The 25,809-nt window shown below is 41.8% G+C and overlaps 1 protein-coding gene across 1 annotated transcript in view; it reads left to right on the forward strand.

The window, feature by feature from the left end:
* Positions 1–2,569: 2,569 nt before the first annotated feature.
* The window catches only part of EFCAB5 (EF-hand calcium binding domain 5), a gene marked incomplete at its 3' end in the record, with an annotated part of 33,384 nt that continues 10,144 nt past the window's right edge, over positions 2,570–25,809 (forward strand). Inside the window, exons 1-10 of the mRNA XM_010283481.1 lie at positions 2,570–3,132; positions 7,473–7,629; positions 8,312–8,375; positions 10,199–10,269; positions 13,842–13,997; positions 18,801–18,900; positions 19,601–19,881; positions 20,344–20,485; positions 22,815–23,029; positions 24,296–24,452. Coding sequence (XP_010281783.1) covers positions 2,570–3,132; positions 7,473–7,629; positions 8,312–8,375; positions 10,199–10,269; positions 13,842–13,997; positions 18,801–18,900; positions 19,601–19,881; positions 20,344–20,485; positions 22,815–23,029; positions 24,296–24,452 — 1,906 coding nt within the window. The remainder of the gene's footprint in view (positions 3,133–7,472; positions 7,630–8,311; positions 8,376–10,198; positions 10,270–13,841; positions 13,998–18,800; positions 18,901–19,600; positions 19,882–20,343; positions 20,486–22,814; positions 23,030–24,295; positions 24,453–25,809) is intronic.

Consider the following 25,809-nt stretch of genomic DNA (forward strand, 5'->3'; position numbering starts at 1 on the left):
TTATTTATGAGCACATTTGGGTTTTGTACAGAAAATGAGGAGATAATCTGTTTGTACCTGCAGGGATTCCAGCAAGAATATTTCTCTCTCAGAAAAGGAGCCAGGAAAGTGGCAACCTACTAAATAATGAAAAGCTTACCTTGCCTTCGGCTTGAACACAGGCTTACGGGAAACTTTATATCACATTTCAAATTTCCTGGGTGTTTCTAAAGCTTGTCTCTGTGCACCATACTTACTGTTATTTGGACAATCCAGCCTCTGCTTGGGAATGTCACAGGACACAAGAACTCCATATATTATGGGCCAAATTCTCAACTAATGTAAATCAGCACTGAAGTTTATGAGCCAGTGGTGTCTTATACAGCTGGAGGTGTCCTCCTGTAATCCTCGATAAATTCCAAGTTTCAGGGCTTTATTGTAGCACTCCTTTGTTGTTTATTTTAACGGTTATGTGCTGTTTGTACGTTCTTCCATACCCTCTTAGTCTTCTTTATCTGTCCTGCATTAAAGCAGTGAGCATAGTTCTCTGTGCTCTGCTTCCATTCTGTGAATGCCATGGAATTGAGATAGAACAGTCACATTTAGTTGGTTTTTGGTTTGGTTTGTTTTGATCAGAGACAGAGAGACACTCTATAAACATTTACTAATCCTCAAAATCATCCTAACAAATGGCTGAGAGCAGTGTAGAAAATATATTCATCATCATTCAGAGTCAGCCACCTCATGAAGCAAAGTGCAGTTGTCACTTTAACGTTGCACAGAAACTGCAGAGCGGTTTCATAAAGGATGTTAAAAAATAACATAAGTATTTGAAACTGCAAGAACGGTTTATTTTGGCACAACAAAACCAGCTGATTTGGAATGTGACCAGAACATTTGGTTAACACCCTGCTTTGAACCAGAAAGAGTCTGGTTTTACAGCATATTGAAAGAAACTCACCTAAGCAAGGAACAATTTGACAGGGTTGACAGGTTTCCCTTTCTACCATTATAAATCTGGACTCCTTTACAGCTCCTGTCCTCCGGTGGCGAAACCAGCTACCATCTTAAAACCCTCTGTGTGGGTCAGGCAGGCAGCTTGATCCATAAATCTATCTCATTCCCCAGCAGGTAATCATCTTTGAAAACAAATTACCAAAAGATGCCAACAAGCCCATCAAGAAAACAGGCATAGAAATTTAGCGCTGTGAAGCATCCTACCTATCCAGGCAGTATTTGGACTCAAACAATGGTTATGAACCAGAAGGTCAACGTGTTAGTAATTACACTTGTGTGCCAGGAGGGCTGTAGCTCACATTTATGCATTTCCTGGAAGGCTGAACTCTCTTCAGAGCAGCTACAAACGCTTAAACATGAAGAGCGAAACGTATCACAAGCAACAGCATTGCTATGGATACTGAGAGGCCATAGGAAAAAGCGCTTTTAAATAAGAGCTTGAAAAGGATAGCGTGGCAGCAAGTTCAGAACGGAATTTCATCTTTAATTTGGAAAGGCGTTAGGCTCGCTCTATTACTATCACCCTTCCCTTGCTGGTGGCTAACACCGAGCTGGGTATTTTGCAGCATGCGGGTGATTTTTCGTGCCTCGACTCAAGTAGTTAGGCAACAGGCTGCTCCATTCTGCATGTGTAAGTCCCATTACAGACGCAGCCAGTTATGTGTGCAGACGTATAGCAATAGTTTTCACATTGTGCCTTGTGAGCAACTCAGTTTCTTCTTGATATTTCACAGAATGAACATTTTGAGAAGAAAACAGTGGAGTTTGGGAAATTGTAAAGGGAGGTATCTGCAACTTTCTGTAGGTCTGTCTTTTACAGAATAATCTACAAGATGAAGTGCTTGTGAACAGCTTAATTACAGAGTTCATGGTATACAATTTCCCTTTCTGTAGGAGCTCTGCTGACCCATACAGCTGTGTCCTTGTTACCTTAACAGAATGTCCTGAGGAAAAAATAGTTGCCAGAGTTGAAATTAAGTGGCCTATGGGACAAGCTTCCTCACTGTTTTTCACAGCTACCGAAAAGATGAAGCATAAGGCGGCACGTAGAGAAACCTTGCTCCTAGGCACCTGGTATTTTCCATTACTTTCACTATTTTCCGTTTGTCTCATATCCAGTGGATTTCCTGGAGGCATGGAATGGGACCTAAACAGAAATAATCATACAAGGGTAAGAGGAATCCACTGGCTAGAACTGGGGGACAAGGCTTCCGTGCACTGTTCACCACTTGGTTTCTGAGTCTCTAAGTGACCTGGAATTAATCACTTCTCTTCTGTGTCTCGGTTTCTTCTCCCATAAGAAAGGAACACGCTTATTTAGTTGCTCTGTCTCCAAGGGCTGTTGTGATACATAATTAATCTTTATAAATCATTTACCGATCTTTGAAGTAAAGGGGCTGTGTTTATTTAAGAGTACAAAGCAGCAGTAACAGAATAAAAAAGGAACATAGAATAAGAATATGAGCTAATTCCTAACTATTGACTTTCTTCCCGTGTCAACTGCTGGGACACTGCTGCATTTTTTGGCATTATATAACATGCTGGTTTTGTTCTGTGTCACAGCGGTCGCAGTATGGCTGCTCAGCCGGAAGAAGCAGCCCAAACTGCACTAAAACGTCCCAAACTTGGAGGTAAGGATACGACTGCTACAGCAATGAAGAGAAATCAGGGGAATGATGAGCTGCCATGTCTTAGCAATGACGCTCCATGGACAGAGTGTTTTTATGAAAAGGTACAGCAGAGGTGTCTGAGTCTGCAGGAGACAAAGGTGAAGACGATTCATGCACAAAAGGCAAAAGAAGAAAAGGTAAAGAGGAGAGAACCCTGTGACTGGCTGCCCAAGGACTGGCTCAGTGAAGAGAAGGAGTCACTAGATACTCGCATCTATCTGCTTGACAAACTCCTACCTACATTAATCCCAGGAGTAGAAAAACTGTTAATGGAAGTGGAAAGAAAGAATGTGCTTGCACCAGATGAAGCAGCAGCCAAATTTAACCCCATTAATTTTCTTGGAGAATATCTGATGAGACATAACCCTCGATATGATATTTCTACAAAACCAGGCCCGTACCTGGGAGGAATGAAGATGGTCACAGAGGTGCTAAAAGCTGAGATGCCAGGTACAGCGTCAGAGAGGTGAGAGAGTTGAAAGTATGGCTGGTCACCAGACCAGAGCTGGTGTCTTGGTCCCTGTTTTACAAAAGGAACGGTGTGACAGCAGCCTGGCTGGCCAAGTGTCAAACAAAATGAGCCTTGTGGAGTACAGTGCCAGAGATGGTAGTTGTCTCTCATAAAAACTTGAGAAGCAGGACAAATGCCAGAACATGTCACACCAAATGAAACACTAGTTATTCCTGTTTAAGGCAATATTCTGCCCTTCACAAGTAGATATTTTGTCTTTAGACTCTATTTTAATTACGTATGAGGAATGCAAACTGCTTTCAAACCGGTCTAGGTTAGTGAACAGCAGTTCTTTAGGACAAGTGTGAGCATCAAAGGTCTATGGACTCTTCAGATCATTTCTTCTATAGCCTTCCAAATTTAATAAACAGATAACCATTTATTTGCTCCTTCAGGATGATTTCTCTTGATCAAACCAACAACAATATTGTCCTGGCACACTGTAGAAATTCCTCCTCCTGGGATTTTACCTAGGCTTTCGTTTCAGATCCTTTTTTCCCTTGCACTTTTTTCCCCAAAACAGTAGAAATTGTTTTGTGTTTTATTATGTTGCTTATTTCTGGGGTGTGTTCCAGACTGCTTGCTTTAGTATCATATTTAATGAATATTGGAAAGGGGTTCCATGGCATCTTACCATATAGTAAGGTTAGAATGTGAGTGTATTAGGTGAACAATAACGCTTTCCTTGTCATTGCTCTATTCAGAAAAGTATAGAAGTGAACATTTGTGTTTATAGGTGACCCAGAGGTGATTGTGAATGATGTCAAAATTACTCATTCACTACTAGATCACTTCATTCTATATCAGTGTTTGGAGAATAATGACTTTATTTGAATGGCTGTCTCTTCTATTTGCATAAATAGTACATACAGCTTGAAAATTGGTTTCAGGGTTTCGGTGTCAGGAATTAGGGAAGTAAGATATCTTATGCATAAACTCTAAATGAAGATAATTGAAGTTCCCAGTATTATAATGAATTAAAGGATATGTTAAATCTCTCTCTACTGCCCTGGGTTTCTGTCTCTCTACATTTCTAGTGCACATACTGCTACAGCTCATAGGAACATGCCTTGTGCGAATACAACTAAAGCGTTGTAATAAATTAATTTCATATAGTCACTTACCTCCTTTTTCCCCGCAGATAAAAATAATTGTAACTGACTGATTGTGGTCAGTGTGTAAGAGCTCAGCTTTTTGGTTTTTCTTCATAAGCAGACATAGAGTAGTACAACCAGAGCTGGTAAAAGATTTTCAAATTTATTTTTTGTTTTTAAAATGCTGGACCACTGAAACAAATGATCTGAGGAAACACCTTTTTCAGTGAGCTTTCACTCAAGCACAGACTGTTCGGGGGGGATGTTTAGGATGCCAGCCCTGCAAAACACCTTTGTTTTGGGGACTGTTTCACCATTCATATTGTTTCACAGAGGGACACCTGGATGCAGGAAGTTCAGAACCGTATCTCATTTTTATTTTGGAAAACAAATTGAATGAAAATACATAAAATTCCCTGGGATTTTGGGTTGTTTTTTTGTTCGGTTTTGGTTATTTTTTTTCTATTTGCTAAAATACCCTTAGCTTTCATTGTGAACCAGAGCTTATTTCTGGAGAGGTCAGATTTTCCTGTAGAATGCAAAGCGCTGGCTACCAGCGACATGTTAGCTTAGCCTCGGCTCTTAAGTCCGTGTTTGCATTTGCAGGTTCTCCATTTGTAGCTGTCGGAGCTGATGCAAAGGAAGCGACTGTCAAGGCTTGTAGAAATCAATCTCTCCGTAGGCAGCGCTGCCACGGGGGTTCTGTAGCCATAGCTGTGGCAGGGTTTGCATATATCTGCTGGTAGTCGTATCACGGGATTTGCGTTCACAGCAGCTCAGGATTTACATATTTGTGATGGCTGCATTGTGGGATTTGCATAGGGTTCTTAAACCAGAGCAGCACAGAGGATTTTACGGACACCATGTAGCACTGAGACTCCTAATTTACGTCACTGGCTTTCTAAACAGGAAAACATGTTACAAGAGAAATGCCAGTCTGTGCTCAAGATCTCTCACATAAGCACCAGAAAGACGAGGGGTGAAATTCTGGCCCCAGCGAAGCTCCCAGGAGCCTTGGTCATTACTTTCAGGAAAGGCAGGTTTTCACCACAGGTTCTTGTCTAAAGCTCCCCAACCCTCAGCGAGCTCTCGCAGGCTTCCTCCGCTCTCTCCCTGACTGCCTCCTGACCGGGAGTCAAGGCATGCAGGAGAAAATTCCTTATCCAAACAGACTGATACCCGAAACGGAGTCTTTATTTGCCCAGGGATGGTAGGGGTGGTAGTCCTTCAGTCTGCGTCACCCATCCTCGCGTGGGAGGTAGGCGGCTGTCTTCCCGAAGAAACACGTTTCATTCTGCAGGCAGAAATCACCCTCGCTGCCGTCTCATCTTTTCTCAAAACGCCCGATACTGACATGAGCTGACTGTGAAACGCGTGCCCAGCACTGTTATAGCCAGTTTTGCCGCTATTGTCTAGGAAGGAAACGTTTTGTCCCACACCAGGGACACCAGGCAGAGGATGCGGCTGGTTTAGGTGTTTTTTGCAGGTGCTTTGGGACCCTAGAAATAAATGCGAGACGGTGCAGGCGCAGCATGCGATGTGACTCATGCCGGGCACTGCCCAAATTAATCACCAGAGCACCTTGGCAACTCCTAGCATGGCCTTAGCTCGGCTTTTGGGCTTTGCTCCTGAGCAGGACCTGCAGTTCGAAATGGTCTGGTTGTCTCTTTCTGGCTGTAGCATACGTTGGAGAAAAATCTGTCAGTGCATTTAGCTTGGTACCTGCTCTATATTTGCTCTTTGCTGTGTCTGAAGGAGCCAGAAGACAGGAAATGCCGTTACCCTTCCCCTGCTGTCGGTGCCGGAGGCTGTGCTGCCGCAGCAGGTGCTTGTGCGATGCCCACGATTGATGGAGGAACCGTGTTATTCGTTAAGAAGCCTCAGTGATAGTGGCCGTGAAGAACAAGTACCTAGCGATAAAACTGACTGCGATCAAAGTGTGTTGCTGTAACCCGTTAGACAGGCCTTTCTATTCATTAATGAAAATATCATTGGTTTATAATTTCTAGGATGACCCCATAGCAAGAGAAGATCGCAGGGACAGGATCAGCCCTTCTCCACAATTTGTGAAACACGGGGGGAAGAAGGGAGCGGGAACTTGAGTTAAAATATAGTTTCTGGACTAGTGTGTTCTCAGGTACATATGAGGAGCAATTCCCCTTACTCTGGGTAGCCACAGAGGGTGTAAGCGAGAGCCACAGAGGTGCGCTGGGCGACTGTCTCAATGCAGAGAGATTCCAGCAGCCTCCGTGAGCAGGAACTGTTCTCCCCAGGTGAGCCGATCCTTTGGCTTTAAGCATTTTGAACTTCCTAAAGGCTTTTTTCCCATTTCATAAATGAACAAAGTCAGAATGAAAGCAGTTGAGTTCTGTGGGATCAATTTTATTCAGTTCTTTTGTTGTGTGAAACGGAGGATTGGGGAAAACATGGCTGGGTGTTTAGAAAAGCAAAGAAAACAGAAGGCAGAGGAAAGGGAGTTACTTTTAGTCCAAGCTGGAAAACTCTGAGTGTTCAAAATGATGAAGAGGTTGGTCTGTTATCCCTGTCCTAGGGCAGTAAAGACTCTCTTGTGTGAGACTGCTTAAGAAATTTCATTAAATGTTGTTCTTTGCCAGTGAAGTGCCTGTGTGAAATGGTACTTAGGCTTTGAGACAAATGCATACTGATGCAATTTTGTTGGTAAATCAAGTGTAGCAAAATTAGGCACCTCTGTTCCTGCTAAAATTGAAAGAACATCTACACAATAAATGATTAACTCCATTATAAATGTGAAGGTAAAATTTATCACTGTTGAAACTACACAAACTAGGAGAGCTGTACAGACGATTTGCTCTTAAATGTCGACCGTATACCCTACAAGAGACTCTCTCCACATGCACATATCTGACGCTCAGGTTATTGCTTCAGATTTATAGTTACACTAGATTTCAGGAGACGATACATGTCAGAATATAAATACTCTCACCTCCTTGGAGCTGCCCTCTGAAAACACAGATTGTTAATATCTAGTCCAATAGTCACACTAGTAATTTTGTGCCCCAAACATCAAGTATTTCTTTGGAAAAAAATCTGCTTGCACTAGAAGGACAAGAATTTCAGTAACAATTTTTTTCCTTTCCTTTTGTTCTTCAGGGTAGCCTTAATCTATCTTAAATATGTTTATGGTGGTATCTTTCTAAACGACACTCCCATGTGCTACAGGCTGGCCAGGATGAAGTCTGAGGCAAAGAACAGACGTAAAGAAAGGGAGCAGGTGGACTATATGAAGTCTCAGGTGAAAGAGATGAGAAGGGAGGCTCTGGCCATTCAGTTCAAAAAGTGGACGGCGGATGTCAGTGGCAGAATACCAGCTGCACAGGTAAGTAGGGATGGTCCTTGCTAAGACACTGCTTCCTCCTGTTCCCGACAGGAGGGAAAGGAAGTCCGTGACAGTGGCATCTGCCCTGGCATGGCAGTGTGGAGTAAAGGGATGGGTACTGGCTCCGACATCCCATAGGGTCGGGGTGCAGGTTGCTGCCTACCACTGAAGCCCTGATTCCCCACGAGCACGTGGAAGGACTGCGGTGCGTTCTCCACAGAGGTCCTGGGAAGCTAAACGCTAAGCTAAAAGCTACTCAGACACTCCTGAGGTTGTTGGATACATACCTCACCATGGGACGTCCTTCTCTGCAGCTGGTTATCCCTCAGAATCCCCCGAGAAAGGTCTGGGGTAGCCACTCTTGCTCTCCTGTGGCCTCCATTAAATATTCCTTGTGACTTATGCAAATTGATACTGCAGCTCATAAAAGATGAGATTTGCAGTAATTGTAATATACCTCTTGGTACAAGCATCTTTCTCACAAGTCACACAAGGCCCCTAAGAAACTGTCCTGTGGTTACACACGGCACAACATAGACAAGGTCTACATTTCAAGAGGGCCCACCTCTGTGGTAAGACGCATTGCTGGCCCTTACAACTAATTAACCCAGGTGATTTATTTTTGTAATTGCCTGCTGTTGTCTGCACAAAACAGGCCTTTGAGTATTACTTTGATTTGTAGGTTCAGAGTGCCCTGAGGTCTTTTTCAGATGTCGTTGCTTCTACTCCCCCAGAGGTGCGAAAAGGTAAGTTTTTGATGCGTCTCCTTTAGTTTTATTTCTGTGGTCTGAATTCTGATGCAAACTATGAGCAAAGGGTGAATGGATTTGATAATAGAGAAAGAATCTCTAAGGGTAGTTACACCCGCTAGGATATTAACCACAAATCTTCAGACAGATTGGAAAGAGACTGAACGACCACATGGTTCATTAACATGATCTTGAACACTATGGAAAGAAGTTTAAAAAAATCTTTCGGAGAGATTGAAAGAGCAGATGCAGACCCTTTCCACTTACACCCCGCATTAGCCAGACATTGCCATGTGCTTATCATGATTTTTAAGAATGTAACAACCTCCTTCATCTACTCTATCCCCCGGTGTTCCTTGCCTCATGGGAGGTCTTGGAAATCCCACAGACAGCCTGGCATGGTGGGAAGTGTGGAGGAAAGGTAGGATCGAAGAAGTTGAAGTCTGACAGCATTGTTAGCCTTTATGGTTTCAGGGAAAATGCTGAAGCTTACCTAACGCTCCACCAAATCACCCGGCTTGTCTAGCCGTTCCCTTTGCCAGCCCCAGGCATGCCAGTGACACGCAGCACGAGGGCCTCTGTATCAGAGCACTCAGCACAGAAAGATCTCCATAATTGCTCTCTGCTTTGCATAGCTTACACTTGACCTCCCCAAATAATGATAATTGGATAGATAGAGCCAGGAATATTGAAGTGGCAACATACAGCCTGCTGCCAGCCCTTTACAGCCATAGCCTGTAATGATCATCAGCTGGAAGGTGGGATGAGACGGGGAACCTCTCGAGAGCATTTCTGCTTGCTGCTGAAGTCACCTCTGTCTAGAGCTTGCCCTTGCTCAGCCCTGTCTATATTACAGAATTGCTCCTCTGAGTTACCATCCCACGGTGGCAGCACGCTGCGCGAATGCCAGACACAGCCCTTGTGCTCCTGCTGTGGTGGCTGTGGTTCTCGGGCGAGAACGGGTACTGGGACGTGAGACTGAGAAGGAAGTTTCTGTCCAGATGCTTGTTCTACAGATGCTGGAGGTGCTTTATGTCATATTTCACTAACCGTGTGCCTCCATTTCTTAATGTATTTCACTTAATAGTATCCAATACACGTTACTGGAACATTAAGCTTTGTTTTATATTTTAATAAAGATAATATACAGCTTAGGAATGTCTTAAGCAACAAGAGATAAATGCATTCTATGAATTTTCTCTTTATTCCTGATATGTTGTAGAAGGAAGAACAGAAAAATAATCCCAACAGAAAAATAGCATGTCTGTGCTCGAAGGCCTCATTCAGAAATCTGTGTAGACATTTGACATACCTTCTCAGTTCCATTATAGCAGCCCAGAAGCTGACCAAAAGATATGACCAAAAGATAGTTTTGAATATCATAATCAGTAAAAATATTCCCACGGAGCTTCTTGGGAAAATACTGACTCAGATTCCACTCTTGCAAAGCAGAATCCATGTCCCCAGAATTTTAAGGCTGTTTTTTCTGTTTGTTAAATCAAAAATCATTTCTTCCCTCACGTAATTAGATGTAAGTACTGTTAAAATCATTGCAATTTGCACCAACATGTCAAGAATAAATGTGACCATACAGTTCTGAATACATAAGTGCAGATTTCTCAGCAAGAGAAATATGTAAGAATCAAATTTAAATAGCAGCTATGCAGTCAGATGCTTCAGCTATTGTGTAGGATAACCTCAAATAAATGTCATCCAATGTGAGAAGTTAATGTAATGTAACAATGTGCAAAAAAATGTGTACAATATGCAAAACCACAACTGTTTGCTTTCTAAACCAATATCCCTTCATTTTTTACTAGCAATCTATGACAGGAAGCTGGAAATCATAGACACATTGGGAAAAAAAGTAAACATAGATGAATTCACAGAGGTGAGAAATGAAATAAGAGCATCTGATTCAGAATATCATGTTTATCACAATGCAGTAGCATTTCCCTGGGGACAGCTAAGATGAGTAAGTGAAGGGCTTCACTTCTCCAGCATCCCAGGTAACTGGTTGTATCAGGACATTTCATGTTCCATCTCCGTATCCATCCTCTGCTGTCACAACGCTTCCATTCTGGCCAGCAAGGGGGAAGTGTTTTACTTTCCTCAGAGCTGCAACTTGTGCCGCTCTCTGAGAAGTTACTCTAGCAGCAGTGGGTTTTAGGACATCCCTATCGGTCCCTTTCTAGATGCCAAAGCCTTGAATCACCTGTGAATTCAGGTTTTGCATTGGCTGCTCAAGGGAGGTTCGGTGTCCCAGTATAACCATTATCCTGAGGTAATTAGTACTGTCCCCAAGGTATTGTTTTTTTCTGATTAAGTTCTATTAACCACAGAAAAACCTAAGAAGTGATGAGCTGGGATGAGAAGCTCTACCATTTTTGGCCTGAACTGTTGCTGGCCTGAACCATAACCAAACTGCATCAAGTGTCATAAGTGTGTGAGAAGCGTAAGCAGGCTGACAAGTATGCAGTTTTAAAATCAAAAGCTGTCATTGAGAAACATGTGTTTTTAAATCACCAAAATCAATAAAGGTAGTTGGAAGTTCCACCCCATTACTCTACTCTTCATCAATTTGAAAACAACAAATCGGTTCAAACTATATTCACTGAAAAACTCTCCAGGCCAAGACTTTGCCAGCCATTTCTACCTACGACAGAGCTAAATTTTGTGGCTGGGTAATTAAAACTGTGAAAAGGGACGTTTCGAATAGAAATAACGACAGACCCTCAGTTGCAGCAGTGCTAGTGGGTGCTGTTACAATAATTAAAAACGGAGTATAAAGCAGCTGTGCAGAGACTAATTTCAAGCAACCATGTGTGATTTTTGTGCCACCTTTGCTCTCAGGAGACTCCCATGTTTGGCATTTTGCACAGAGATGCATTTTTATGATAACTTGTTGAAGGCTTTTTTAAGCATGAAATGAGGTATTTTTAAGTTTAACCTCAGAATCACTGCATTTAATTTAAAAAAACTATTGTGGATAATGGGAGTCCAGAGAATTGCTTTTGTCACTGAAATGAAGCATCAATCCATAACCTCTGTGGTACATGTATAAGCACCGAATGAATTCGTGCTCCATTAGCATTAGAAAAATGTTTTAAAATATATTTTGTGTACTCTTTATTTTAACTCAATTAAAGATATGACAACAGAGATCAGAAGTACAAAAGATACGGACCGGCAAGCTGTCTGGCTTACCCGCCCGTGCAACGCTGTTCTCGGAATATATTCTCTGATGCTTTTTCCAGTCCGGTTTTCACTGAGTCAAGCGATGAGGCTTTCATCCCTTCCCTTGGGAACTGTTCCATAATCACAGGCCTCGCTCTCAGGACAGGGCTGTTTCTAATCCTCAGCTGCAGTTTACCTTTGTTCATCAGTCTGCATCATGCACCAAAACCAGAAAGAGAGGTGATCTTTCTCCACACTGGTCTAGGCCCTTTCACATGTGGAAGGAGTTGCTTTTTAATGGACCTTAAAATTAAATAGCGCTTTTTTTCCCCTCCTTGAATTCAGTGCAGCTTTGGGTTACTTAAGGCTGTTAGAAACTCATAGAGAGACCTCACACGTTGTTATTGGGTTTGGATTTTTTTTTTTTCCAGACATGCAAAACAATTGGCTGTTGAATTTTTACATCCTTCGTGACAAGCTCGTGGGGTTAGTTACATTAAAAGCGTTTAAATCCCGGACACGAGTCCTTAATAGTTTATTTCACATGCTTTGTATTCTAACATGCAGAACCCCCGGCAGTCTGACATAAAGCTATTGACACCAAGGGAAATACTCACATTGCCTTTGTAGGGTCAGAACCAGGCTTTAAAGGTGAGATTATTTTTCATGATTGCATGTGGCTTCCTTGATTTCTACTGGGATCAGCAGGGACAAAAAGCAAAGATCCATTGTTATTGATGATAATGTGTGCACAAAACTACGGCGAGGTCTCACGCTGGGTAGCAAGAAGGAGGTGTGCCAGCTTTCTTCTGATAGGTGTCAAAATCTCTGGGTTAATAATAAATAAATGTGTGCTTATTATGCGTACAGTACTTTACACCATAGAGTACTTTACACACATCAGCTAAGAAAAGCTTACGACTCTACGATAGCTCCTCCTGCCCACATAGCCGAACACACGCTCCTAAAAAATGTTGTGTGGAGCTGTTAGACAGCAGTATTAATACACAAGCCTTCGGATGTGTCATCAGGATGACATACAAAATAACAAGCTGCTTGTCCAATCTACCTCCTCCCAGCTGCTGTCATCTTTAAGGTTCATCTGTCACAGGGCTCTTGGTTGTAATATCTCTGAAAAGCTCGTAGATACACGTAGCCCCAGATCTGCCACCTTCTCTCTTTTTATGCTGAAATGCAGAAAAAACATGCATTGCCTTAGGAGTTCTTCTTTCCCACCAGCCACCCCTCAGGCCATTGGCTGCTGCTTTTCTGCTCCTCCTCTCTTCTCCACTTGTCCCATATATCTGGAAATTATGCAATACAGACATGAATAATAATAACATACATTAATATTTCAGTTCATTAATGCCTGTGTGGCATTTCAACAAGTCCAAGATGTTCTAACACTTATGTCAGGTATCCATACTCTAAAAATGCGATAATGGGAAACATCCCGTGTTTTGCAAATTCTTCCTTTTAACTGTATGGGCTCCTTGTTATGGTGGCTGGCTCCAGAAATCTGCTGTAATAATTCAGCCCAGGCTTTGGGATTGTGGTCTGTCCTGATGGCCGTTATTATTTATGTCATGCACACCACATTTTTAGAACCATATTGCTTTTGCTCATAAAAACCACATGGCTATAAATCCAAAGTGTTAAAGTGTCTCCAAGGCTAGAACTTAAAATAAATCTTGAGTCAGTAGTATTCCCAGTGTCAGTAGACTTAGGTGACAGGGCTCATTTTCAAAAGGTTCTTTCCTTTTTTTATTGTATCCAGACGGTTCTCTAAACACTGAAATTGTGGCCAGTGGTCATTTTGTGGCATTACAGAGTTGAGTGACAGTTCTGCAAAGACTAATGGCTCAAAATGCCTCCTTGGGAGGTAAGTCAGGAATACTAAATGCTGCAGAAAACCACGGAGAACCTATAACCTCCCTGAGATAACCTAGCTTAAGCAATGGCATTGCATAGGAGTAATGCTCTCTGATCCGGCGTCTCTGACCTGCTGGACATGATAAGTGACCTCCGGGCCAGGAAAGAAACAAGGTACATTTGTGCAGCGCCTTGCGCAGCAGCGTCCCGGGCTTGCTTGGAGAATATTGCTGCTTCTGAAAGAAAGAACAAAGTAGGCAGTGTAGCATCCATGCACCAAGTTGCATTCCATTAGCAGATTAAACTACACAATCACGTATATTTCATTGCATGCAATAGATTTTTAAGAGTTCAAATAAAGGTGAAAATACTTGAAGAAAGCTAACCATTTACACTACTGCTTTCTCTCCATAGTATGTGCATTCCTACACTGAACATTTTTCAGATGACATGTTCCAAGAAATCCTGAAGCATCTCTGTCAGTGTGCTGATGACTTCCAAGAAGCAGTAAGACATGATATGTGGAGGCAAATGTTTACTGATCTCTTCCTGGATTGTGATTATGGAAAGGTAGGCAAAGCAGCTTCCACCTAATTTCAATATGGTGATGCTTCCAGTTTGGTATTTCTCCGGGTCGCTGCCTTCTTTTTATTCTTTGTGACTCCAGACACTCTCTTTGTGCTTACATGGCATTATTTCAGAGGACAATAGCTGCTGCATTGCCTTCAAATCCATAGTTCTTAGACACAGAAATAATAGCCAATAGCCTATAAGCTGGTGGCTAATTAGAAATGGAATGAGCTAATGTGATGACTCGGGGCTGAAGTTTGATGATTCTGGAGAAGAAATTAGCCTCAAACTTTACTACTCCTGATCATTGCCTGTTCCCACAGCACGTTCAGAACGTTTGGGTGCTAATTCGTCTATTCAGCTGTACTTCAGAAAAGATAACCTGGTAGAGATTGACCTTAACAAATGTGCACATTACTACAGCAGTAACATATATTGTGTTAATTATGTTGCATTAATTTATACACCTTTAGGGCTTCTATCAATAAATCTCATAATAGTTTAAATTTAAAATGCAAAATAATCTACCTTTACAGCCTCTCTGAGAAAAATGCTGTGAACTTCAGCCGCAGTTTATGGTCAGGAAGTTAAAATACAATGAGTCAGTTACAGAGCTGGAACTGGAACTCAAAAGCCATAATTTGGTTTTCAGCAGCTCTAAACTCTATCTGTCGGCCTCTGAATACACCTGCATCCCCATTAAAAAAAAAAAAAAGCTAGACTTGTTAGAAAACTGGTAAATAGTAGGAGCTGAAGGATCAATGGCATAAGCTATTGCTAAAAACTTGGGCTTCATCCAAAAAGTATGGTACTGAGTAGCCTCAGTTAGCCAGTTACTGGCTACTAAAACAGCAAATGGTAGCCATAATCTTGCAGTTTTCTCCCCTACATTATACATTCCATCCAGCACTCCTCTAGTGATGTTTACAGCATGCCTACCCAGAATGAACTGTGCTCTACAATGTCATGCTCATGTCATTACCTCTAAGAGAAGTGTCATTACCTCTAAGAGAATGGAATTACACAGCACGTTTCAACACCAATGGTGTGTTTTAGAGAATAGCTGGCAAGCTGCTGTTTCAGGGATGAGGAAAGAAATGTGTCTACTTCTCAGTTAGAAGGCATTTGATTTTCCTATTGCTCTGTCAGGAAGAGCTATGATGGATCTTCCTGGGTAGAGTAATATATAAAGCTGAGTCCTATCTTTGCCCTGCGTTTTGAAAGGATCCCTTCTTTCCCTTTCATGTTTTCATGTTACTTTCTTCCTATGATTTCTGTGGCAGTAATCACCATCTCCGTGCTGCTAATCCCAGTGGAATCTCAGAGGCAAAGAGCCAAAAATCCTAGCACAACATAACAAGAGTGAGCAGCTATCAGCACAGACACCATCACTGCCCAGAAAACAATGATCAGAGCACAAACACGGTTGCTGTTTCTGGCCTCCGAGGTAGCCTTGCTCTGCAAATTGAGTTCACTAAACTGTAGTGTGGACCATGCAGTTCTTTTAAACCCGACCTGGTTTCTTTTGTGTAGCTCTAATAACTGCTGCCGTACTGTATCCACAGGGAAGATAAAAGATGCAAACTAACCCAAAGACTTCTACCGCTTGAATGTGATCCATCACCTGTAGTACTCATTCTGCAAAGCACAGCAAAGCAGTTGTTTCAGTCCCTAATTTACATTTGCTCAGTAGCAGGCAGTTATTCCAGTCTGCATGGGGAGTGTGGCTGCCTGCCTCAGTGAGTTGCAATTAGGGCCAGGGAGCTGAGAAAGCAGTGTTTAAATTACAGTCAAATTAGAAGGTATCCACACGATCATTATTATGATTTCAAATGCATGGATCCAGAAGAATGGCAGCTCAGCAAGAACAGCCTGGACTATACAGTGAAGCAGAAACTTTCCAAGACAATACCAGAACACAGCTGAATCGCTGCTCTAGCGCCCAAAAACGACATGGCTCCGAGAATTTTAAGCTTATTGTCTCTCTGTCCTCATGTGCATCAAGTATAGTTTCTTCTATACACGGTAACAGAATCTGCATTAATTTTCCAGGACGTTTTAAGCCCAGGACCTTTAAATGCAACTGAATTTAGTCAGAGATTAATTTCCAAACCAAGGCAGTTTGAGACACTTCTGATTACCTTTCTCGCAGTACAGCAACAGCAAAGTCTGCTTTGTCATGACCTTTCCAGAGTGTCTGTTCTTCCCATCTTGCTCGCTAACAAGCATATTGTGATATTCAAGATACACACATCGCATTTCCAGAAAAACAATCAAGCCATTAAACGCAGACCTATCACTGATTAAACGGCAAGTCTGGCTTAGTCTGTGTTGCTGAAGGAATTACTCATAGATCCCATTGCTGAAAACAACTGAGAATCATCACCTGCCAATATCTAGGTGACAAGAAAATTAGGTCAACATGTTTCAACTCTCTAGCCACTAGAGTTGGCACTCGTTAAAAGTGGAGATGAGTTTTGGGCGGTTGTACAAACACAGACAGCCTGCCGTTAGTTATAGTGGATGCTGTACCTGTCCTGCTGACGCGACTCAGTACAAAGGGCTGACGGGCAGGAACCTTTCACCAGCCTCCCCAGTCACACACAAAGTACGAAGAAACATGACCTTTCCTAGTAAATTTAGGAACCCAGAAAGAAAGCGTAACAGGGTACAGGACCTTGGAAATGGTTTTCCTGTCATAATGCTCCTCTCTTCTATAGGTAGCTTTGCGGTGACGTGTTCCTCCCAAAGTAAGTTGTAAGGAAAAGTGTCCTGCAATTACAGAGACCTCTGGTGGAATGGCAAATCTGTATAAATTGTAAATGTTAAAATAAGGTGGAAAATATACCCCTAATTCATATTTGGTAATTTCTGAAAAGGAATTTGTTATTTTTAACAATATATAAAAATAAAATTATTTCATCTAAATCACAAAAAAACTCTTCTAGGATCTGAGTTATCTAAATCCTCCAAGTATATTATTCTAACCTGACAAAAAAGTACCTGAATCCCAAAACAACACTTTATTTTCTTTTTACTAATACTTCATTCATTGATTTACGTTTTTAATAAAACAAAGCTTTGCATTAGTGCTGCCAACTTCAAGGCAACCAGCAGATGATTGTGACAAGTAACAGCTGAGGAAATTTAAAGGGAAAATTGAGTGTGAGTAATGGAAATACTGAATGGAGAAGCCAAATATTACACAGCGATCTGGTAACATCTTCAGAAACATGTTCTGTGTTTGTATATCTACTAAATGGATTCAGAACCCAATCCGATACATTCAACTGAAAAACAAACAGCCTAAAGAAACGTTTAGGTTGGAGCGTGCAAGATATTTGTACGTTAATGCCAAGAAGATGAAGATGCTGGAAATCAGAGCCTACATCTTGTAAGTTTAAGGACAGAATTATGTGACGACATTTGTTGTTCCAAATCCACGCATGGCTGAAATTCAGCTCTGATTTCCAGCATTTCTTATCAGCAGGAAGCAGGAATTATGTTACGGGAGTCTGAAGAAAAAATGGACTGGACGACAGGTTACATTTCAGTTCTGATCCTTTCCTCAGAATTTGCAAAAAGCTTTCAATTCTCTTCAGAGGAAAGGTGTTGCAGTAACAGAAAATGTGATGTGTTCACTTAGTTTTCAGTATTGGCTTCCTTGGGAGGCACTTCAGCAGTAGATGATACGTACCTCTCAGTTGTTTTCAAATCCTCTGTTTCTAAACAAGGATGCCATTAATTACGGTTTCACATTATAAACGACGCAGTCATTTTGAGCTCATTTCCAGAAAAGAGCAGCAAACTTCCTTCATTTCTTCAACCTAAGGGCAGGAAAAGTTCGCAAGGAATTAAAAACTTGGTGAATTCTACATTTTGCAGTTTTTAATCTAAGAGCAAAATATGAAAAGGAAATCAATTATTCAGATGGAAAGCTACTTGCTACAAATAATGAACTTAAGTAGATCTGTTCTCTAATTAACTACTGTGTTTCACTAATGGCAGGGAGATTACAAAGGTGGCAGGACTTAAATAATGACAACAGGAATTCGCATCAAATGGAAAACTTGCAATCGTTTAGATTTGCCTTACTTTTTAAAGACAATTTCCTGATTGGAAATGACCCGTTTCACTGTCTTTTCCTGGTTTTATTGTCTGTACGCGCTCACCCTGAGCAACAAGGACTTAATATCTGCATGTTCCTCTGCACTGGAACTACAGACACCTCTCTCACCTCTGTGGTCGAATGTGTATGAATTTTCAAAGGAAATTAGGGAGGTTGTCATAATAGCTCAGATTTTTTGACTAATTATTTTTCTAGGCAGTTGCCAATACATAATGCTTCAAAGGAAATGATGGGGCACAACACCAAACTACAATGTGCAGTCACTAAAGTAATGCAGCATAGCCCACAATATGTGAAAATTCTTCCACAGTGCTGTCAGACAATCAAGATCAGTCCTGAAAGTGTGAAACGTTGAAGCTTTGATCTTTACATGAAGAACCCCTTTGGCAGAAGTGGTTACAATCGTCTAACTGTAATTTGCCCAGAATATGCAAGAGGATGTGCCTGCAAAGTAATATTAATATGTATGCTGAGTTCTGGCTAAGCTCACAGAAAAAAATTTTACCCCCTATGAAATAAATTCACTTCTTTGAAATTTTTACTGATGTTCTGCTAATGCATAATTTTCAGTCACAGTTAATTCTTAGCTAATGGTGCCTTTGTAGTGCTGCAAATGTTGTTGTAAGTCCCAAGAACCACAGGAAAAACCCAGTAATTGTAATCTTTTTCTTTAGGTGGGTCTCTTAGACAGACAAAAAATACTTGCCCTACTGGTAGACTTCTATGACAGAAGCCCTGTGATTGCTAAGAGGGGATTCAGTAACCCAAGACAGTGTAAGTATATGGGATGTTTCAACTGTGGTTAAAACTTGAGGAGGTTGTATAGTTAATATGTATTTCATAAGTGCTACCAGAAATGGACAGAGCCTAAAAAAGACGCAAATGAATGCGGTGACCTATACACCATCATCTGCAAACCTGTTTTGCAAACTGTGATGCAATGTTCAGAAATGCTTCAGCATCCAAAACTTTTCCTTCCTACACAATTCTGAAGTAGGTTTTGGAAGCAGGATTAAAAAAGACTACTTTTCCTGAAACAATTGTTCTTTCTTACTGGGCAATATTAGAAGTTAATCTCGTGTTTACACTAAAATTTCTCCAGGAACATGGAAGGATAAGAAAAAACACAGAGAATCATCTACATAAATGTAAAATATTTTGAAGATATTGGACATTAATTTATTGCTAAAATCAAATGCAAGGCAAATTACAGCTTTCCTTCTTAGTATGGAAAAATATGAAACATTTATTTCAAAAGAGATATGGTGTAATACACAATAACAAGTGCAGTTCTCTGCAGGCAAAGACATTGTTCTGGAGTTTTGTGTTTCTGAGATGCATTTTGCGGAGGGTACTTTCTGATAGTTAATATTTGCTTGGGAATACCTTTTTTTTCTTTAAGTTTTCTTATGCAATACTAGAGAACATAAAACCAATGCAAACTATCAACTTATCAATATTTTTTCTATTTTAGGGCCAATAATTGAGCTGCAAGAGATTGATCTTATGGATTTATGGGGAGGCCTTGATGATCAGGAAGTTTGTGAGGAACTCAGTGCAAAGTTGGTCTTGTCTCAAACTGGAATTTCTGAGGGAGAGATTGTAGCATATGAACCCGTAGATGATAATAGAGAAGGCACATACAGAATGAGACCTAGTGTCAGAGGTCTTTTTGAACAAATGTGCATAAATGAAGCTGAGACTGGAGGAATTTCTATGGAAGAAAACCAAGTAGCAGAATCAAGTGATGCTGAAGTGAGAAAGGAAGGTGAGGACGCTGTGTCGGCGGTGCAAATCACTGATTCTGAAGCGAGCGATTTGGATGGAGATATGATACATAGTGAGAAATCCAGTTTCCATGAAGACATCAAAATGGAGAGGCAAACTGCATCTGGAAGTGCAGACAAACAGGAGGAAGCTTTCCCAGGATCAGCCTCTACTAGGTACAGTCTCAGTAGAGGGGGAGAACCTGGATCTGAAAAACAGGTGGAGGAAGAGGAATTTAACCTGGGTAGAGAGCCGGATACAGAAACAAATAGGGAAGATGATTATCGTATCTCAGACAGAGAACCTGGCTCAGAAGGGCAAGTTGGTCAGGAGAAGGACAATTCAATTGCAGAGGCAACCAACACAATTTCAGGACCAACACCTGAAGCTATAACCATGCCCTCAGAAGACAGAGCTGTGGCAGGCATGGATGTCATTGCTTCAAAACAGGATGCTCCAGTTGCAGAGGTTGTGAAAGAAACTCCTGTGAGAAAAGAGAGTTTTTCTAGGCAGCATGGCAGCCAGTTTGGCCAACAGACAAGCTCAGAGACAAGACTGCCAGATGAGGACCTTCTGCAAGACCAAGATAAAGGTAATGCATTCTCTTTTATTCTGGCAGACCTTATTCTTTTTCAACATATACATTTGGACTGGTTTAACTGTAGGTGTGTATTTAATCCATTTCAAAACCTTGTTTTTGAATGTGAGTGACTTCTGAATACCTGAGATGATAAGCTTTGATATCTTCTCAGCACGGTGTTTTCCGCCAAGGTTTCGGAGCATGTTCCTCTCACAGGATGGCAGGTGAGTCACTTTGCTGGTGATCTGTATTCAAGGCACTGAGCAGACACTTTAATTCAAGTAGGGACTTTCTGAAGCAGCAGCATTTTTATAATTAGGAGAAACTTTATGTTCTGTTTCACTCCGTGAAACAGTGCCCGAGCACGTTAAATTTAGAAATTACTTCTAATAATTTTTAGACTGTGATTGCCTATAGGGAGATACAGTATAGGATCATATAGCAGGAACCTTTTATTTTGACCTCTCACTGTGTTTCCAGAGGAATATCATACTTATTTGTGTACAAAGGCCCTTGTTCTAAGAAGGCTGTGGTCGGGAAACTGTGTGTTTTATGAGAGGTACTTTCTTAAACATACTAGAAGGACCAACTTCCTTGCTAGCACTCTGTGAATACACTCTTGTGTCTCACATTTTAAAACACTGCAAGAACTGGGTCTATGTTGCCAGAGCAGTCTAGTGACAGACTTATTACATAAAGGGCTGTAAAGCTGATGGTACAGCCCACTGGTACCTACAGCTTTCCGTGGTTAACTTCTTGTACACAGCACTAACCTGTCATTCAGCCAGTCCCTGGATGCACATCCCATGTTGTTTGGGGCGTGCGGTACTTCCATCTTCAGAGCAGATTCCCACCCTGTTCTTGTAGAAATGATGGTGTGATGCTCTTTGAGAGAAAGGTGGATGGAAACAAGAAGTCTGAATATCATTTTGAACCCATCTTGGAAAAAAGTTATCTTATTGCTCTTGCTAAAATAGGTATTTGTAGCTGGACTTAAGAAATGTAACACTCACCAGGAGAATTTCAGGAAGCAGAATTTCCAGCCAGTAAAAATAAATAGCTACTGATAACAAGGGTAACTCCAGAAACACAGCGGCAGATTTTACATAATAATCAGCAGGGTGCTCAGACTAGTAAGCTCTGGTTCACAGAAGATTTCTTTCTGAAATTGCAGGTCCAGCACACTCAGACAGACAGGATTCTCCTGCTGAAGCTAGCCAGCAGTTTGAAGTGCCATGGTCAGGTGACTGCTCATGTCAGCTCTTTTCATCTGCTGTAGAAACTATAGCTTGGATGGATGTATTTAAAGGCTTCTGTAAAAGCTACATCTTGTGTCTTTTTTAAAAGCTTATATCATTACATGGTATACTTTATCTTTCATCAGGTGACCTTCTGACTTCTGACCTAAGTGGCAGGTATACCAGCTATGGAGAGAGAATTCCAGAGGACTGGAAGTGTGACAGCACTAGATTTCCAGGTATTTGGTCAAAAAGTTGTGTGTTCACTTGGGCACGTAGTGGCTCTCAGTGTCTGCAGACATGCCAGTACTGCTGTGAGCTGAAAGTTTTGGCAACACTACAAACAATAATTCCTGCAGCTGACTTCAAGTTATACAGGCAGTATAGTCTTTGTCTCCGAAGGCCACTTGCTGTGTAACAGTAATTTCAGCTCACCTGTATTCAGTGATTTGACCTGGCTGTATGATAGCATCCATGCTAGACTGGAGCATAAATCTGAAGAGATACTATTAGAAAAGTATAAGCAGATTAAGGTCTTTAGTCAGCATGGAGTCGGTCTGGAGCACGAGTCTTACAAGGAGCAGCTGAGGGAACTGGGGTTGTTCAGTCTGGAGAAGAGGAGGCTGAGGGGAGACCTTATCGCTCTCCACAACTACCTGAAAGGGGGTTGTGGTGAGGTGGGGGCTGGTCTCTTCTCCCAAGTAACCAGCAATAGGACGAGAGGAAATGGCCTCAAGTTGCGCCAGGGGAGGTTTAGATTGGATATTAGGAAAAATGTCTTCACTGAGAGAGTGGTCAGGCATTGGCACAGGCTGCCCAGGGAGGTGGTGGAGTCGCCATCTCTGGAAGTGTTCAAAAAACATGTGGACGTGGCACTTTGGGACATGGTTTAGGGGGCATGGTGGTGTTGGGTTAACGGTCAGACTTGATGATCTCGAAGGTCCTTACCAACCTTAATGATTCTGTGATTCTGTGATTCATATTCAGCCATACTTTCACTGGATAGGAAGCGCAGGATTCAGGACTGATTTGATATCTGCCACGTGGCTGGTTTTGGGGCAGCACTTGGCTTCCTGCGACACACTGTGCTTTCTGCCTTTCAGACTTACATCCCATCATGGCAGAGATTCAGAACCGTTGTGCTTCTCATACTAGGAGTGCCTTTGATGAAAGCTGCCTCAACCTGTCACAGTTTGTACAGCTCATGGAGGCATTTGTTGGTGAAGACACTTCGCTGCCTACTGTGAAGAGGCTTATTGCATTTATCAAAGAGAAATACAAACAGACAGAAGAGGAGAGAATGGAACAACGAGAAAAAGTAAATATTGATGTTTTGCTGATCCCATGTCCAAACAAAAACCAAGCAAACGCCTACAGATACTTACAAAGTCACCTTTTAATCTCATGCTGGCAGAGCTATTCACTTGCAGCCTTGCATTCTCTATTTCTTCAAGAGACCTTTTACCCCTTGTTGTCATATGGATTCTCCCTCCCTAGCCCTTAGCGCTAGAAGTGATGACAGATTCATCCGTAAGAAGTTGTCTGTCCTAGAGCCGGACTCAGTGAGACAGCAGGTTGATAGTTAATTGTGAAAGAGCTCAAAACATTCCATTCTGCTTATTCACCTTTATAATAGCCAAGAACCTGATCTCTGACCTACTGCACTGGCATGTACATACGAGGTTGTGGATGTTTTGGGGAGGATTTTAAAACAAGTGTGTTTGGTTTTGCTATGTGCATGGCTGTACGTGAAAGTGCACATGATTCTTGGTGTTTAAGTGCACATGATTCTTTGTGTTTAAGTTACAAGGTGCTCTTGCCGTGTGTTGAAAAAATACATTCCCCTTCAGCAATATCCTCATGCACAGCTTCAGAGTGCCCCGTATCACTTCAGAGTACAGCTATATTTCATGGTGGGTCTGTCCACAGTAGCCTCTCTAGCTGCATTTGCCTCAGACCTCTTTCTAGTTTCCCTCTGTGCTGCTGACCTAATTTGGATGAGATATTGGATCTGACGGCTCTACTGTCCTCACGCTGAACACCAACACACACTGCTAGTATTTTGGCCTTTGAGAGAATTCCACTCAAGCCATTTATCGCTGTATGCTGTGCAAAGATGGGGCTTAAAGGACAAATTGTACATGCATTTGCTTGGAGCCCACACACTTCAGGGCAGCACCAACAAAATAACTATGCACGGAAATACAAACTGTCAAACCGTTGGATGTTACTGACAAGGCTGTGGTTAGTTCTTGCTGGAAAGACATTTGTATTCTGGGAAACTTCCACTGACCTGAGTTGATCTCACCTTAGATCCAGCGCGAGCTTCATTTGTTCACTGGGAAATAACCCTCTGCAGTGCTGATTCTGCCTGGTAAAATGGAACTGTTGGCTGTGTTTAGTGTTTCTGAATATCTCCCAGGTTTAATGATTCATCTCCAGGTCCGAGCTGTGTATGTACAGTTTTGGCCTGGCCCATAGGAATTATGTGATCAGCATACCACTGCAGTTCCCATACTTATGTAGACACTGAGCATCAGTGCCCAGGAATTATCAAAGACTGGCTGTTCCTCCTCTATTGTAGGTTCACCACATCTCTCACTTGGCCCAACGGAAAGCCCTTTTGGAAGCCCTTTTTGAAAAGTGGGACAACAATGCATCTGGGTTTCTGGACCTGGAAGAGGTGGATGCTGTTCTAAGCACATTCAAGGAAGGGATGGAAAAAGAGGCCTTGAGGAAGGGTAAGGAAACAGCTTTGCTCTGAGAGAACAGTGTCAACCATGCAACGACAATGCTAATGAAGTTGTTGGCAAGCACCAGTCATTTTTTGTGTTTGCAAGCAGTCATAAGCATACACAGTATGATGTATAAAATGAAAACAGTTATCCAGACCTACTTTTTAATGCATAGCTCTATCCCCTCCTCCTGTGCAAGACTCCTCTGCAACAGATTCACAGTCAGAGAGGTAGCCCAATGCTTTCATGACATTGTGATGTGTTGAAAAATTATTTCAGCTGTAACATGCAATGTATACTTGTGATATGGAAGTGAAAAACACTCGTAAAGTCTAAGGATAAGTTTGCACTTTTAGTCTAGCCCATCTGTGTTATCCAGCTATTTTTAAGAGATACATTTTACTGTGCTATCTGCAGGGATGTATCTCATAGGAGAGAACAACAGCTTTCCTTATGGGTCTCAGATAGCCTTTAGTAATGCACACTGTTGCACAGCTCTCATGAATTAGGTAGCAACTTGGAGTCTCACTGCTCTGTTGGTTCATTTCTCCGAAAAAACTTAGCAAATTTAGTCCTTGACAGAATAGACTTGGGTCAGACAGAAGTGCTGCAGGTTCACCTGGACCTGTCTGGCAGCCTCATACCTGAGAATACGTGGGCATCAGCTGCTCTGAAATACTGTATTAGCAACTAAGAACATGTCTGCATGTGTGCTTGGGTGGAGAGGACTGGTTTATTCATCTTCATGCTCATCTTCATGTTGCTTGTTCTGCTGCACATTACTAAAAATGGCTCATTTTGGCAACCACCAAAATCCCTTTATCCTTTAGCTCACTTGAGGCAGCTGGTGGGGTGGGGAGCGCACCGGCATGCTGCAGTTAATTGTCTCCTGGCTGCACAGCCACAGAAGAAACCAGCAGTTTACAGCGCTCTTGTATTCCAAGCATGCCACAACAACACTACAGAAATATGGAAGGACATAGTCCCTTCCATGATGGGCTCATAAACTAAAGGACAAATAAATAGAAAAATAGCATAGCAAAATCAATACCACCTACAAGCAACATAAAACTATTTCTAGCAGCTTCAACCTCATCTCTCAGAGACAGCATGGAACAAGCAGGTTTGGAGGAAGCTTTCACAGACATTGTAATCCTCCTCGAAAGCACAGAGTGAAAAGTGGGTAGAATTATTTTACTTTCCTTGTAAGTGAAAAACATCATGTTACAGATATAATCAGGAAATAATTCATTATGTTGTGGTTCAGTGATGAAGGAACTGATGATACCATGTTCAACTTCATGTGTATTTCTTCATCTCCTTCATCAGAGAGAGAAAAAAGTGGAAGTGAAAATCCAAACAT

This window comes from Phaethon lepturus, unplaced genomic scaffold, assembly GCF_000687285.1.
Source record: "Phaethon lepturus isolate BGI_N335 unplaced genomic scaffold, ASM68728v1 scaffold45143, whole genome shotgun sequence".
Taxonomy (NCBI): Eukaryota; Metazoa; Chordata; class Aves; order Phaethontiformes; family Phaethontidae; genus Phaethon; species Phaethon lepturus.